Source organism: Catharus ustulatus, chromosome 7 (genome assembly GCF_009819885.2).
Source record: "Catharus ustulatus isolate bCatUst1 chromosome 7, bCatUst1.pri.v2, whole genome shotgun sequence".
NCBI lineage: Eukaryota > Metazoa > Chordata > Aves > Passeriformes > Turdidae > Catharus > Catharus ustulatus.
The window spans coordinates 38,844,448-38,859,447 of record NC_046227.1 but is presented as its reverse complement, the minus strand read 5'-3'; the positions used below and the strand labels follow the sequence as shown (position 1 = coordinate 38,859,447).

General features: G+C 41.2%; 1 protein-coding gene across 1 annotated transcript in view; it reads left to right on the top strand.

Moving 5' to 3' along the window:
• The window catches only part of LOC116999003 (nebulin-like), a 103,785-nt gene that overhangs the window by 67,520 nt on the left and 21,265 nt on the right, over window positions 1-15,000 (top strand). Inside the window, 19 exon segments of the mRNA XM_033065277.2 lie at window positions 930-1,034; window positions 1,924-2,028; window positions 2,149-2,253; window positions 2,820-2,924; window positions 3,012-3,122; window positions 3,325-3,435; window positions 3,878-3,979; window positions 4,093-4,191; window positions 6,676-6,786; window positions 7,503-7,607; window positions 8,407-8,511; window positions 9,623-9,727; window positions 10,504-10,614; window positions 11,073-11,183; window positions 12,838-12,951; window positions 13,073-13,177; window positions 13,581-13,685; window positions 13,799-13,903; window positions 14,651-14,743. Coding sequence (XP_032921168.2) covers window positions 930-1,034; window positions 1,924-2,028; window positions 2,149-2,253; window positions 2,820-2,924; window positions 3,012-3,122; window positions 3,325-3,435; window positions 3,878-3,979; window positions 4,093-4,191; window positions 6,676-6,786; window positions 7,503-7,607; window positions 8,407-8,511; window positions 9,623-9,727; window positions 10,504-10,614; window positions 11,073-11,183; window positions 12,838-12,951; window positions 13,073-13,177; window positions 13,581-13,685; window positions 13,799-13,903; window positions 14,651-14,743 — 2,013 coding nt within the window.

Genomic DNA, 15,000 nt, shown 5'->3' with positions numbered 1-15,000 from the left:
AGTGACTTTATTTTTTTTTTTGAAGTTTGAATAAAATATTTCATTAATTGATGTGTTTATTAATTTCTTATATGGATACTGTAAGTATGTAAGGTAAATATTCTGATCTAAAATAAATTTTTTTTTATTATGGGGCAATAGAAAAGTAAGATGGAGAGAGAAAGGAAGAGGAGTGGATAAAATAACATAGAATTTAGGATTCCTGCTCCTAATTCCTTCTCCTGCCCCTTCTCTCTATCCTTTGTTGTTCCTTAGGTATCCATAAATGAGGATACTGAAACTTCTGAAACTCAGTGTAGTACTGTCAGAATAAGTAGAATCTCTTGCAGATGCTCCATGGATTTCTACATATCTAGTAAATCCAGGAGCAAAAATAACAATTTTTATCCAGATACTAAACTAGATCATTGATAGACAGAGATGTGAATTGAAGGACATAATTTTTAAGTTCCAACCTGAGATTCTCTGAAGGAGTTTTCAGTTAGTGTAACTACCAGAAACCAAGTTTCTTCAAAGGATTTCTTTTGGCTGCAAAAAACTAGAGATATTCAGAATCATGAATAGATTTTGTTTAATCTTAGTCTGTGCCTCGTGGTGATTTAAAACCACCACATTTTCTATTTAAAGAGAAGTGCTGCTGGAGAAGATTCTCCTTCAGGCATGTGCCTATCAAGTTGTGTCTATAGAATTTATTTTTCATGGAATCCCAGAATTATTTCCCAAGACCATCAAATCCAAGCTGTGCCCAACCCTCCCCTCACATCCCCAGCCCAGAGCCCTGACTCTGATTTTGAGTGCCACCTCCAGCCATTTTCTCCTACTAAGATTTTATCCAGACAATTTTAATTAGGTTTTTCCTATTTGAATGCTTTTCCTGTTGATGCTGATGGGATCTTTGTAAACATTTTTACATCTTTGTCTTTCTTTAGCTGAAATACAAAGAGATGTATGAGAGGAGCAAATCTCGCTGCAACGTCGTGGCAGATTCAGTTCACATCAAAACTCCCAGGCACGCCTACAAACTGAACAGCAATGTGAGTTCTGCCCTGGTCATGTTTTAATTTTATTCTGGAGGGTGTTGGGAACTGGCAGTGGAAGCCACAAGGAATTATTTCCACAAGAAATTATTCCACAAGAAGTGAAATTCCATTGAATTTTTTGGGCATTGCTTCTAATCCTTATGCTGCTGGAATAAAATGTGGCTGAATTTATTTCATACTGAAGTGCTCTGTGTGTCACACATCCCATCCTTCCAGTTGTCCTCTGTTTTCCTGGCAGAGACACAACTATCCCAGAAATTCTGTGGGATGTGGGAGACAAAGCAAAGCTTCATGGAAAACTTCCCTGCATTTTCTGTTATTGGTGTCCAACACCCATTTCAGCAGGAAGGATCTGAAAGCTCTCCCATTCTCAAAAGCCAGGACATAATTTCAGTTCTTCATATTCATTTCTTCACCTTCATATTCCTTTCTCCACCTTCTTACTCTCCTCCACTTTCATATTCCTTTCTCCACTTTCATATTCTTTTCTCCACCTTACTCCTTTCTCCACCTTCATAATAATTTCTCCACCTTCATATTCCTTTCTCCACTTTCATATTCCTTTCTCAGCCTTCATATTCCTTTCTCCACCTTTACATTCCCTTCTCCACATTCTTACTCCTTTCTCCACTTTCATATTCCTTTCTCCACTTTCTTACTCCTTTCTCCACTTTCATATTCCTTTCTCCACCTTCACACTCCTTCCTCCACCCAGCAGTGGAAAATCTGCAGGGACAGGGCTGTGCCTGACCCAGAAAAAAGCCCTAATCTGGTGCAGATACTTTTTCTTACCTCTTCTCACAGACCAAAAAAGAATTGGCCTCTTGAATTGTTGTGTCCAATTTCCAATGAACTCTTCCTGTTGGTTTTTCCCTGCCCACAGCTGGATTATAAGAAGAAATACGAAGCAGCCAAAGCCCACTGGCACCTGATTGCTGACAGGCCTGACTTTGTCCAGGCAGCCAAGTCCTCTCTGCAGCAGAGTGATGTAAGAAAATCAGAATACTCTGAATATTCCCTTTCCCCATCTCTCCTATTCAGAAGTTTTTTAAAAATTGGAGAGGATCAGAGACTCTCTTACTTTATCTTTTATTTTTCCTTCCTGCAGTATGAATACAAGCTGGACCAGGAATTCCTCAAGGGGTGCAAACTCTCTGTCACAGATGATAAAAACACAGTGCTGGCCTTAAATAATGCAATCCTGGCCAGTGATGTAAGCACTGAGCTCACCTTTCCTCTCCAAGTCCTCTACTAGCACTTTACTCACTGCTTAACTGCTCTATTGCAAATGTAATTGGATTTACAACCAAGTTTTGTACAGTTGTTCTCAGTCCCACTTCATTATTTGATTTATTTAATTAACAAATTGACTGAATGAACTGAGAATAAATTTAGTCTTGTAAAAGCCACTGGCCTAGTTCATGGATTAAATTGATATTCAAAGTTAACATGGCCTGAACAACCTTGGATATTACACCCAGGTGCTGATACTGAAATGGGAGTCTGGAGAAAATATCTGGGAATAGCACAAAATATTTTCAATAATAACACAAAATATCTTCAATAATAACACAAAATATCTTTAATAATTACTAACAGTATATTTTAATAAATCAATGAGAGCCATAGAAATGTATGGATTAGGCTGTAAAATGTCAAAACATGAGATTTTCTGCAAAATTCCACACTAACAAGCAAACACTACTGTACTAATTACTTTTGATTCTGCCAGAAGACAAAATGCTCATTATTCAAACTGCTGTCTTCCCTTCCTGCTAGATAAAATACAAAGAGAAGCACAACAAAGCCCGTGGGACCTACCACGTTGTTCCAGACACGCCTCAGATCCTGCTGGCCAAGAACGTCAGCTCCCTGGTGTCTGAGGTAATCAATCCCCCATTGATTGATTGATTCCATTTCATCCCATCCTGTGGCTGCTGGGTTTCACCTGCTTTTCCCCTGTGCTGGCAGAACAAGTACAAAGAGCAGAGCAAGAAGCAGCTGCCCCATGGCTCCTTCACCACCCTGCCTGAGACCAGGGACACCGTCCATGTCAAGGAGGTGACCAAGAACGTCAGTGAGGTCAGTTCACACTCAGCTCAACATCCCCAAAGGTGAGCTTTTCTAATCCCAACCCCAAAAGCTGCAGCCTACACATTTTGGGAATGAGGTGACTCCTCTTTATCCACCTACAGCAGTTTCAAGGAGTTTTTTTCCAAGTTTCTGTAGCATTCCTCTCCTGTGACATTAAAATCTCACACGTGGCCCTTGTTGTTCTTGGCAGACAAACTACAAAAAGAAGTTTGTGAAGGAGAAAGGCAAATCCAATTATTCTGTCATGCTGGAGCCTCCTGAGGTGAAACATGCCATGGAAGTTGCTAAAAACCAAAGCACAGTAAGTTTGCCTCTATTTCCATTAATTTAGTAGGTTATGTAAGCAAACTCAGCTGGAAAACCCCGAGTTTATGGATTTCTGAATTTCCTCCCAGCCTCCATTCTCAGGTGTGGCTTTGAAACATGAAAGTACAAATATTTACTAATATGAAATAGCACTGAAATAAGGGATTTGTATTTAAATCCCATTGTAGGATTTCAAGTAATCTGCTGGAAATCACATCTAATAATTTTTTTCATCCTTTCAAATACAGACAGAATTTCCCACATTTATTTCTTCACTTGTAGACAACTTGCAAAACCAGATTCCCAGATCCAAGCCTTGTGAATTGATTTCCCAAACAAACCCATGCACTTTCTCACGTTGCTGTGTCCTTGCTTGGTGTATTTCCAGTGGATAAACCTCATTAATTTTCTTTCCTCTGTCTTTTCCCATGGATTAGATTGAATACAAGAAAGATGCCAAATCCAAACTCCACTACACACCTATAGCAGATCGACCAGACATTAAGAAAGCAACACAGGCTGCCAAATTAATCAGCAATGTGAGTGGTTTTAAGCCTCCTGTATAATCCTTTAGCATTAATTTAATTACAAAACCCATTAGAATAATTAAAAGGGGGTTTCCTCCCTCCTAAAGGATTTATTTTTTTCTTAGATTGAATATAAGAAGCGTGGAGCAGCAGGTGTGGGTGTGACCATGCTGGGACGTCCAGACATTGAGCTGGCCAAGGAGGTGTCCAAACTGACCAGCCAGGTAAGGGCAAAATGAAAACTTGGTGAAGCTCAGAGCACTGAGAGAAATGAGACATTAAATTAATTTACAGAGTGATGTCATGACTTTAATTGAAATTATTTGCAAGTTGGGGGAAAAGGGAAAGGAAGGGAATGTGGTGAAGTAAAAATTAAATACCAGTACAAATTTGTATTTCTTTGTTAAACTTTTCTACTGTCATTAATGCAGATATCAAACCTTCTTAAGATGATGCTGTGACAGAAATACTGAAGCTGAAGTGTTTGCCTTGTTCTTTTTTAGCTCTTTTGGGTACTGGCTTTACCAGAACCAACCTTTACCTGACTCTTATTTTCCATCCTTTGAACAGACCCTTGGCTTCTTTCTTTTTTCTTTGTATCTTTAAAAGAATCTTGTGCCAGGATCTCAATCCCTCTTGGTTCTTTTTCACCCCTTCGTGTTTGAATTCTGGATTTTTGCCTTTCTCACCTTGCTTTCTTGCTGCTGGTTGTAGGCAGAGTACCTCAAACAACACATGAGAGGCCATGGAGCTGCTTCCTATGACACCCCCTGGATGAGAACCTTTAAGAAAGCAAATATGCTAAGTAGTCATGTAAGAGAATTTTAATTAACTGCCATTAATGCTATTGTTCTGCATTTGTCTCTTGCTGGCAGAATTATCTTGCAATTCTGCAGCACCATGTGAAGCTTTAAATGTCATTCTGCCATTCTGTCATTTATGGTTTTGGAGCTTCCAGGTTTTTTATGGAAAGTTTCAGTGCACTCACATAATGTGAAAATTCACCTTTTCCACCTAAAAACCTAAAAATTGAGCTGTTATTGTCCAAAAATGAAAAAAAAACCACAGGGAAATACATATGTAAATATTGTGTATGACCAACCTGAACGATGGTGCTGGTAATTTTCAGTGAACAGTCACCAGAGCTTCATCTTAACTCTTCAGACTTCTATTAAAACTTCATTTAAACTTTAATTAAGCTATTTTATTGACTGGAATTTCCTAATGGAAGAGCAGGCTCTGGCAGAATCCAGTCCCACTGGGAAGTGCAGCCTGTGCCACTTTGAGGGCTCATTGATCCTTAGACTTCTTCCCACATCAAAACCTTTGGAAAACAGAAAAGCAGAGCCTGGATTGCCCATTTGGAAGTGGCAGCAGATAGGTCTGTGCCATTGCAGTTTTACACATGTATTTCCAAGTGAAAAAAAAAAAAAAAGGGAATTTTATTTTTATTTCCATGTCTGGCTGTGTCTGCTGCCATGTTTATGTGTTGGAATGTCCACCACTGTCTGCAGGAAAACCAAGGATCTCCTCAGGAGAACCAAGGATTCTAATCTGAGCTACAAGAAAAAGAAGTTCTGATTTAAACTGAGCTACAAGAAAAAGAAGTTCTGTTTTAAACTGAGCTACAAGAAAAAGAAGAAGTTCTGTTTGTGCCCATTCAGTGATGAGATCCTGGTTTTCCATTCTTTTTCCACTCTTGGTCTTTTAAACATTCTTTGCTGAGATAATTTTGGTTCTAATTTGGTAAATTTGAAGGGAAAATGAGCTGCTGGAGGGGCAGTGAGGGAGCAAAGAATGGTTGGCATCATCTTTAACAGTTGTATTTTCTCTTGGATGTCTCTTCTCATAAACTTTGTAAAGCATCTTGTCCATTTTGTTTGTCCAGTTGAGTTTTTTAGTTGGATTTTGTCTGTCTGGCTTGCTTGCTTTTCATTTTGCATTGATCTCCCAGCAATTCCTCTTTTGGGTTTAAAAATCTCTCATTCCTGTCAATATTCCTGTGCCTCCAGGCTGGATCTGCTGGATGCTGGTGGCTTGGCTGAAGCTGATGTGGCTTGGAAGTGGAACTAAAACTCTTGTAGAAACGAATTAATTATTTATCATTAGTAATTAATTGTGTCACTGCTCTGTGATCATTAATCCAGACAGGACACACTGTGTACATAACAATGGATAGAAAAGTATTTGATTTATTGACATCTTCAGTGCTCTTGAGATTTTTAAAGCTCTTATTTCTCCAAGAGGTGTATAAAGACTTCTTCTAAACTCTTTAATATACTCTTACATTATTATATTTAATATATTTCATATATTTCTTGTATTTTACTCTTATTATACCTGTCTCTGCTTGTCTTGGTGAAATCTCTTAACTCAGTGGATTATTCCCATCTGTGAAAAACTCAAGTGAAAAAGTGAAAAACTCTTCACCTCCAAGGGTGAGAATTTTGGCAACACAATTCTCTTGGCTCTTCTATTTTTGCAATGAGGAGATGCATTGGAAGAAAAATCTTGTCAATGGCAAATAGATGCAGATTTTCTTTCCATGTCAGGTTTTTGAAATTATTATTTTTGGAATAATCATTATTCCAGTGGACATCTTCAAGTTCCTGCACTTTTGTTCTTCTCCCAACCAGCCCCACTGAAACTCTGCAGCCAAGCCATGAGTCCTGCAGAGCAGCTGTGACACCTGGTTGTTCTCTGTTTAGGTGAAATACAAGGAGAACTTTGCCAAAGAGTTGGGTAAAAAGCCAAAATATGATCTGAAGGAGGCCAAAATCTACAAGACCCTGAAGGATGCCCACAACATGGCCAGTGAGGTACGTTCCCTTCCCCTTTTCCTGGGAGCAAACCCCATCCTGCTCCCCCAAACCCTTCCTCTGTGTGACTGGAACCTCCCCCAGGCCAGAGCCCTCTCCTGATGGGTTTAACCTTTATTCCTGATTTACCAAGATATGAGTATTGGTCTAATAGCCATACTCAACTGTGAGGACAAAAGACTCTGTAACAATTTAAAGTTAGACAGTGAATGTTTATTCAGCTCTGGGCAGCAGTGTGAGGTAACCCTCTAACACACACTGCAAAATCACAGGTGGTCACAGAGTCTGTTTATTGACAAAAGGTTCAAACAAATACATATTCATAACACCAGCCCCTCCCATGGTAATTAGCTTGAAAGGCAATTAAGCAGCGTGGTTGGCTTCTTGAATTAAGTCTGGGGTTGTTTTTGTGGGGAGGGGTCCTAAAAGGAGGAAGTAAGGTGAGTCTTCCTCGCCCTGACCTTTTCTATCAATGGCAATACAAATGGATTTTGGGGCAGCTCCAGTTTTGCAAAGAATGAGTTTCTGGTTGCAATTGTTTGTGTTTTTGGACCTACCTACCAGTTTCATCCTTTCCCATTGCAAGCACAGCTGAGCAAACATAAATTCACAGGCAATCAATTATTTAAATTTCAGGTGACTGTCTCAAGCCCAGCTTCTTCTAACCTTTACCTAAAATCCTGATTTCTCTAAGCTGAGAGTTTCACTCCCTGCAGGTGAAGTACAAGGCAGACCTGAAGAAGCTGCACAAGCCCGTCACGGACATGAAGGAGTCTCTGCTCATGAACCACGTGCTGAGCACCAGCCAGCTCGCCAGTGCTGTGAGTTCTGGGTGATCCCACATTCCAGGGCTGGGAATTCCCTTGGCAATCCTCTGCTACCTCCTCCTGTAACTGCTGCTCCCTGTGGTATCACCTGGTAGTGATCTCTTCCTCTGGTTCCTAATTAATGGTTCCTTTGTGCTCTGGGAAGGGAAATCTTCCTTACCTGCACCACTGCTAATGTTTTAAACACTGATCATTTCTGCTGGATTGGTTCTGGATCCCATTTTAACTGATTGCAGAACTGCTAATGTTTTAAATCCTCTGATAATTTTTACTGGGTTGGTTCTTGATCCCATTTTTAACCGATTGCACTACACTAACAAATACCTTTTTTTAATTTTTTCCTTTTTTTCTTTGCTGATTACTATATTTAATTTTTAAATTTTTATTTTTTTTTCTTTTTTGTTTTTTTACTTCATGTTTGTTTAACACTATTGTAAATCCACATAATTATGCCTAACAAAATAATTTATAATGAGAAAAGGCAAAACCTTTATTGCCTGGTACAGCCTTTTCAGTACCCACTGTGTTTTCTCTTTTCTCTTGCTTTTTCTTCTTTTAATCCTGGTTTGGACAAAACCTTTATTGCAATCTAAATGACCATAAAAAAATAACTATTCCCCCACATCTTTAACCACCAATATAAATTCTAAACTTCTTGGTTTTTTTGTTTTACTTCTTGCATTTCTGATTTCTCTGATGTTCCGTTGAAATGTTGCTTTGATTGGACCAAAGATGTAAATTTGCTGAGGGATTTTTTTTTTGATTGAGATGATTTTTGACACCTTCCCTTCAGTACCAGTACAAGAAGCAGTATGAGAAGAGTAAGGGTCACTACCATGTGGTGCCAGATAATCTTGAGCAGGTTCATCTCAGGGAAGCCTCAGAACTCCAGAGCCACGTAAGTTGGACGTGTGTTTGTCATTATCCCACCTCACTGAGCACCAAATTCCATCAAAATCCTCCCAGTAAATCCTCCAGGCTGGGACATCCCCTGTGCCCCTCTGCCCCACCAGCACTGCACACCTGGGGAGGGATCCAGGCAGCAAAACTGCACATTTCCAAGTTCAGAACACATAAAATGCACAGATAAAATCTCTGTGATTCCTTCATTGCAGAGCCAGTCCCCATTCCTCACCTCTGCTTTATGTGGATCTTTTTACACAGGAAAATACATTTATTATACATTAATATAATTTATCAGATACATTTATCAGGGGGATTTATCTGTGGAGAAGAAAGGACCTGGGAACCACAGAAACTGGGAACTGAAGGAATTAGGGGTGCTGCTGACAGTGGATTTCCAACTGCTTCATCCATCCCATGATCCAAAGGAAAGCTCTGCTGTCCTTTCCTGCACCCAAAATGACTTCAACCAAAACTATAAACATGTCTGGAGTTTTTCCCTCTGGAATAAAACAGTGGATCACTCCAGAGAAATTCAGTCTGATTTGGTTTCTGCTCCTCTCTGTTCCAAGTGTTTATTGGCTCTAAAGCAAGAGAGGAATTACTGCAAGAACACCCCAGCTGATTGTTCTGGTGCTTGGCACAGAATTCCAGAATGGTTTGGGGACATTTGGGATTACCCAGACCCACTCCTGCCTTGGACAGGGACACCTCCCCCTATCCCAGGTTGTCCCAACCTGGCCTTGGACATTCCCAGGGTTGTTCAAGGCATGGAAAGGCAGAAAGTTCACACAGCAAAGAAAATGGATGTAAATCAGGTTGTTGTTAATGAGGTTGTAATTAATTTTGTTGCTCCAGTTTGGGATCAGGCTCTGACTTGGCCACAGCATCACCTCACTGAGCTCTCTGAAAATCAGGATAATAGAGCTTGAAGCACGAATTTCTTCACTGATACTTTACTTCCTGAAATTTGCTGGTCAACAATACAGATTTCAGAAAAATAAACTGTATTAGACATTCAATTTTTATCACTGAGCTGTTGATAGTAGGCACATAATTAGGTCTTTGATTATTTAGGAGGATGACTTTCTGTCTTTTCTTCTCAGGTGAAATACAGAGAAAAGTATGAGAAGGAAAAAGGAAAACCCATGTTAGACTTTGAAACCCCCACATACCTGACTGCAAAGGAGTCCCAGCTCATGCAGAGTGAGGTAAAATCAACACTGATAGACTGAAAAACTTTAAAATTTCTTTTGTAAAATTAAACTTAGGGATTTGACAGGCACTTGTACCTTGTGCACAATGACAGACTGAAAAATTATAGTTATTTCAGATTTCTTTATGGTGGTTGTTGAATGCATGAATGAACATTCATGACGCTTTCCTGTCATGAAATGAGTTTATCTGTAATCTTTTATTGGTAAATGAGGCTTAAACAAGTCTTTGAGTAAGAAAAGTGATACAAAATTAATTTTTTACAGCACAACACAGTGTGTGTGTTATCACAGGACACAGAAAGTGCTCTGCTTCTTTTTTTTTCACCTCAAAACTCCATTTTTGATAAACTCTTTTATTCCCTGTGTGTCTCTGCTGTCACAGGTTCTCCCCTGACCTGCATTTTCTTTTCTTGAGCAATTTTTTTGTGTTTATTTGAAGTTTATTCCTGCTGTGGCCCAGATGGAGGCTGCAGAGCAGCTGTGTAAGGCCATTAGTCCTTGTGGTACCTTTGAATGCTTTCTCTGCATTGATAAATGAGTAGAAAAATAAAAAATAAAGCCAGGATCAGGTCCTATATCCCTAAAAAGCAGTGAGCTGCTTCACAAGTTTTACTGGGAACAGGATTGAGGAGCCCATTGAGCACCAACTGTACCCAGTGACATCAACACCCTCCCAGCTTTGCACATTATGAAAATATTGAAATAAATATTTGCTGTTTTGCCTTTTTTTTTTTTTTTTTTTTCCTTCTTCTTCTTCTTGCTGTCATTAGAAAGAATATAAGAAGGACTTTGAAGAGTCCATGAAGGGCAGGAACCTCACTGGCCTGGAGGTCACACCATCCCTCTTGCATGTCAAATACGCCACCAAAATAGCGAGCGAGGTACCAGCTGCTCTGGGCTTCTCTGCTCTGCCTCCTGCAGCACTTCCAGCACCCCCAGTTCTTCTTCCCCACTCTCCTGCCCACCCACACTGAGCATGTTTACACCCATTTTGTGCTGTCAGCTAATTTGCCATGGACATTTCTTCCTTGTCCTTTAACTGTATTCCCATTTGCTGCCCCTCTCTGACTTCCCTCAGCCTAACTGGTCCATATGTGTGTGCCTTGGCAATTTATCTCCCACAATAATCCCTTTCTTTTGTTGGAGTAGTTCTTCCATAACCCTTTACAATATTCTTTCTTGTTTTCCAAATTTCTTGTTTGTTTTTTTTCTTCTTTTGGAGTTTTTGGAATTCTTTTTTCTTTCATTATCTTTCTTTTTTTTTTTTTTGCTACAAAGTTGGTAGAGTGTAAAACTCCCTTTGGTTTGGCTTTGCAGTGTTTTTCTCCTTCTCCTGCAGAAAGAGTACAGGAAGGATCTGGAGGAAGGAGTCAAAGGGAAGGGACTGACAGCCTTAGAGGAGACTCCAGACATGCTGAGAGCCAAGAATGCCACTCAAATCCTGAACGAGGTACGGAGGAACTGCTTGGAAAATTCCTGAGTGGATGGAACAGCCTCCAAATTCCCTGGGCAGAGACACCTCCCACCATCCCAGGCTGCTCCAAACCCTGTCCAACCCAGCCTTGCACAATCCCAGGGATCCAGGGGCAGCCACAGCTTCTCTGGGAATTCCATCCCAGCATCTCCTCATCCTCCCAGCCAGGAATTCCTTCCCAGTATCCCATCCATCCCTTCAACTGGTGTGAACTTCATCATTTCCTAGAAACTCTTGAGTAGAGGGCAGGAAAGAACGTGGATGAGGGAATAAGGATCAAAGTGGGCTTTTAAGGGAGCCCTTTCCTGGTCTCACAATCACTGTCAGGAATTCAGATGGGAAACAGGAGCTGGGATCAACAGGCACTCAAGGGACTCATTAATTAATTAATCAAGGAACTAAATCAAGATTTAAGTCATGAAACACAAACTGAAATAATCTGATATTATATCATTTGTGTACATAATGATGAGTTGATACTAGAGCTATTCCTGGTTTGGGATTGGTGCTATTCTTGGTTTGGGATTGGCACTGTTCCTGGTTTGGGATTGGTGTTATTTCTGGTTGGGATTGATGCTATTCTTGATTAGGGATTGATGGTGTTCATGGTTTGGGATGAACACTGTTCCTAGTTTGGGATTGGGCACTGTTCCTGGTTTGGGATTGGTGTTGTTCCTGTTTGGGGTTGGTGCTATTCCTGGTTGAGATTGGTGCTATTCCTGGTTAGGGATTGTCAGTATTCCTGGCTGGAACAGGCACTGTTTCTGGTTTGGGATTGGCACTGTTCCTGGTCTGGGATTGTCACTATTCCTGGCTGGGACAGGCACTGTTCCTGGTTTGGGATGGGCATTATTCCTGGTTTGGATGGACACTGTTCCTGCTTTGGGGTTGGCACTGTTCCTGGTTTGGGATTGGCACTGTTCCTGGTTTGGGATTGGCACTGTTCCTGGTTTGGGATTGGTACTATCCCTGGTTTGGGATGGGCATTATTCCTGGCTGGGACAGGCGCTGTTCCTGGTTTGGGATGGGCACTGTTCCTGGTTTGGGATTGGCACTGTTCCTGGTTTGGGATTGGTACTATCCCTGGTTTGGGATTGGTGCTCTCCCTGGTTTGGAATGGGCACTGTTCCTGGTTTGGGATTGGTGCTCCCCTGGTTTGGGATTGGCACTGTTCCTGGTTTGGGATGGGCACTGTTCCTGGTTTGGGATTGGCACTGTTCCTGGTTTGGGATTAGTACTGTCCCTGGTTTGGGATTGGCACTGTTCCTGGTTTGGGATGGGCACTGTTCCTGGTTTGGGATGGGCACTGTTCCTGGTTTGGGATTGGCACTGTTCCTGGTTTGGGATTGGTGCTCTCCCTGGTTTGGGGTCGGGCACTATTCCTGGTTGGGACAGGCACTGTTCCTGGTTTGGGATTGGTACTATCCCTGGTTTGGGACTGGGCATTATTCCTGGTTTGGGATTGGTGCTCTCCCTGGTTTGGGATTGGTGCTATTCCTGGCTGGGACAGGCACTGTTCCTGGTGTGTGCTGTGAATCCAAAGCTGTTGCAGCCTTTGCCATGCCCCAGCCCCATGCCCCAGCCCCATGCCCCACACCCCTGACCCATACCCTGCCCTTCTTCCCTGCAGAAGGAGTACAAGAAGGCCCTGGAGCTGGAGATCCGTGGCAAGGGCCTGAGCGAGCTGGCGCTGGAGACGCCGGATTTCGTGCGGGCCAAGAACGCCACCGACATCGCCAGCCAGGTCTGTGCCCCCACCTCCCTGAGCTCTCCCTAAAGCAAAATCCAGACTTTTCTGCTTAAACCCAGCGTGAGTTGTTGTGCAGAGATGACCCAGGCCCCTAAATGTGAGCTTTGCCCGACAGATCAAATACAAACAATTGGCAGAAATGGAGAAAGCCAACTACACCAGTGTTGTTGATACTCCAGAGATTATTCATGCCCAGCAGGTCAAGAACCTTTCCAGCCAGGTATCTTGAGTGAAGTAATTAATCCTGCTCATGTGGGAACTCCAGGAAATACTAATTGAACACCCAAATAACCACCTCTCACAACCCTCAGGAGGCACCAGGGAACAAATCTTTCCAGATTTACACAGCAATAATCAAATTAATTTCACTGCTGTGTCAAGTGGCACAATAATTTCTCTTGCTTTGCAAAGCTAATTCCTTTTAAAGCAGATTCTTCTTAATTTTCTACTCCTCAATAACCTGCTGTCTAAAATAAACCTTGCACAGAGGCATAATCTCAGTTTCTGTCAGAGAAGAACTCACATCTCCACGAAGATGGGCACTGCTCAACAATCAATAACTCCAGTTTGTTTCCTGCTGCTTTTCTGTTTTCTATTTTAATCCATTTGGGGTTTTCCATCAGAAAAAATACAAGGAAGATGCAGAGAAGAGCATGCCCTACTATGTGCCCGTGGCTGACACACCAGAAATGCAGCGGGTCCGAGAGAATCAGAAGAACTTTAGCATGGTAAGTCCAGAAATAAATTTTAAAAAAACCCATATTTTTCTCAGTTTTTGAAGAAAACTGTGAGGGAATTTGTACAGCATGAAGGTAACATTTGACATTTTCCCTTTTCACAGCTTCAGTATCAGTCAGACCTGCAGAGCAGCAAAGGAAAAGTCACAGTGGTTCAGGACACCCCAGAAATCCTGAGGGTGAAGGAAAACCAGAAGAATTTCAGCTCGGTATGGTCACCTCTGCTTCCCTCCTGAGCCCAAAAAATAGCCTTTAATAAAATTACATTTTTTTGTGCTTCTCCTACAGGTACAGCAGATTTAGCTGGATTTATAAAGTGTTTTTCCTGCTGATTTTGTGGGGTGATTGCTCTCTTTCACAGGCACAGCTGTGACAGAGTTAAACAATCCCTCAATTAATTAATATCATGATTAATTAGTATCATGATTATCCCTTTCCTTTGTGCTGTTCCCATGCCAGTCCTGCTCTGTGCTCTGTGTGCCTGAGTTGTTGCCCAGGTCCTGTTGCCATCAAGTGGCTCAAGTCTCCCGTGGCATTTTGCCTCCAGCACCATTAACAAAGTGGAAAATATCTGTATAAATCAAATTAGAGCAAATAATGATCTTCAATCCCAAAGTTAGCCCACAGATGTTTTTATTATGGAATTATGGAATGGGTGGAAGGGACCTAAAGCTCATCTTCTTCCATCCTTCCACTATCCCAGGGATATTCTACTGAAATATAATTGATAATTTCATTTATTGTATAAATTATCTTCTACTTAAAAAGCATGGGTATAAAAAATCAGCTTTTTTTTTTTCCACAATGGTGCTCACTTTGGACACCTTCAGAGAAGCAGCAGCCAGGATGGATCCTCTGGGCTTTCAGCTGCTCTGTTGTGTCCAAATTCAGTGTCTGGGAGCAAGAATGTTGTGTTTTGGATGCTTAACCTTGTTGTCTCCATTCTAAACGTTAAGATTTTGTATAAAGAAGATATTGGAACTGGAACCACAATTGAAAAGACCCCAGAGATGCAGAGAGTTAAACGAACCCAGGATAATATCAGCTCGGTACACAAGAATTGATTTTTCATACTCACTCTATTGCTGCTAATTCAACTTGAAATAATTAAATAATTTTTTAAAATATATTTTTCTTTTCTTTACATCTTGCTAACAGTGGTTTGGCAATAACCCACCCAGTTAGGGGTGACTTTCTGAAAGTTTTTTGCCCATCCCTGTTACTTTAACAGTAACCTCTCTAATGATTAACCTTCAATTTCTTACTCACAACCCATTTCTAAACTGTGAAAGCTCTTGCTGTCAAT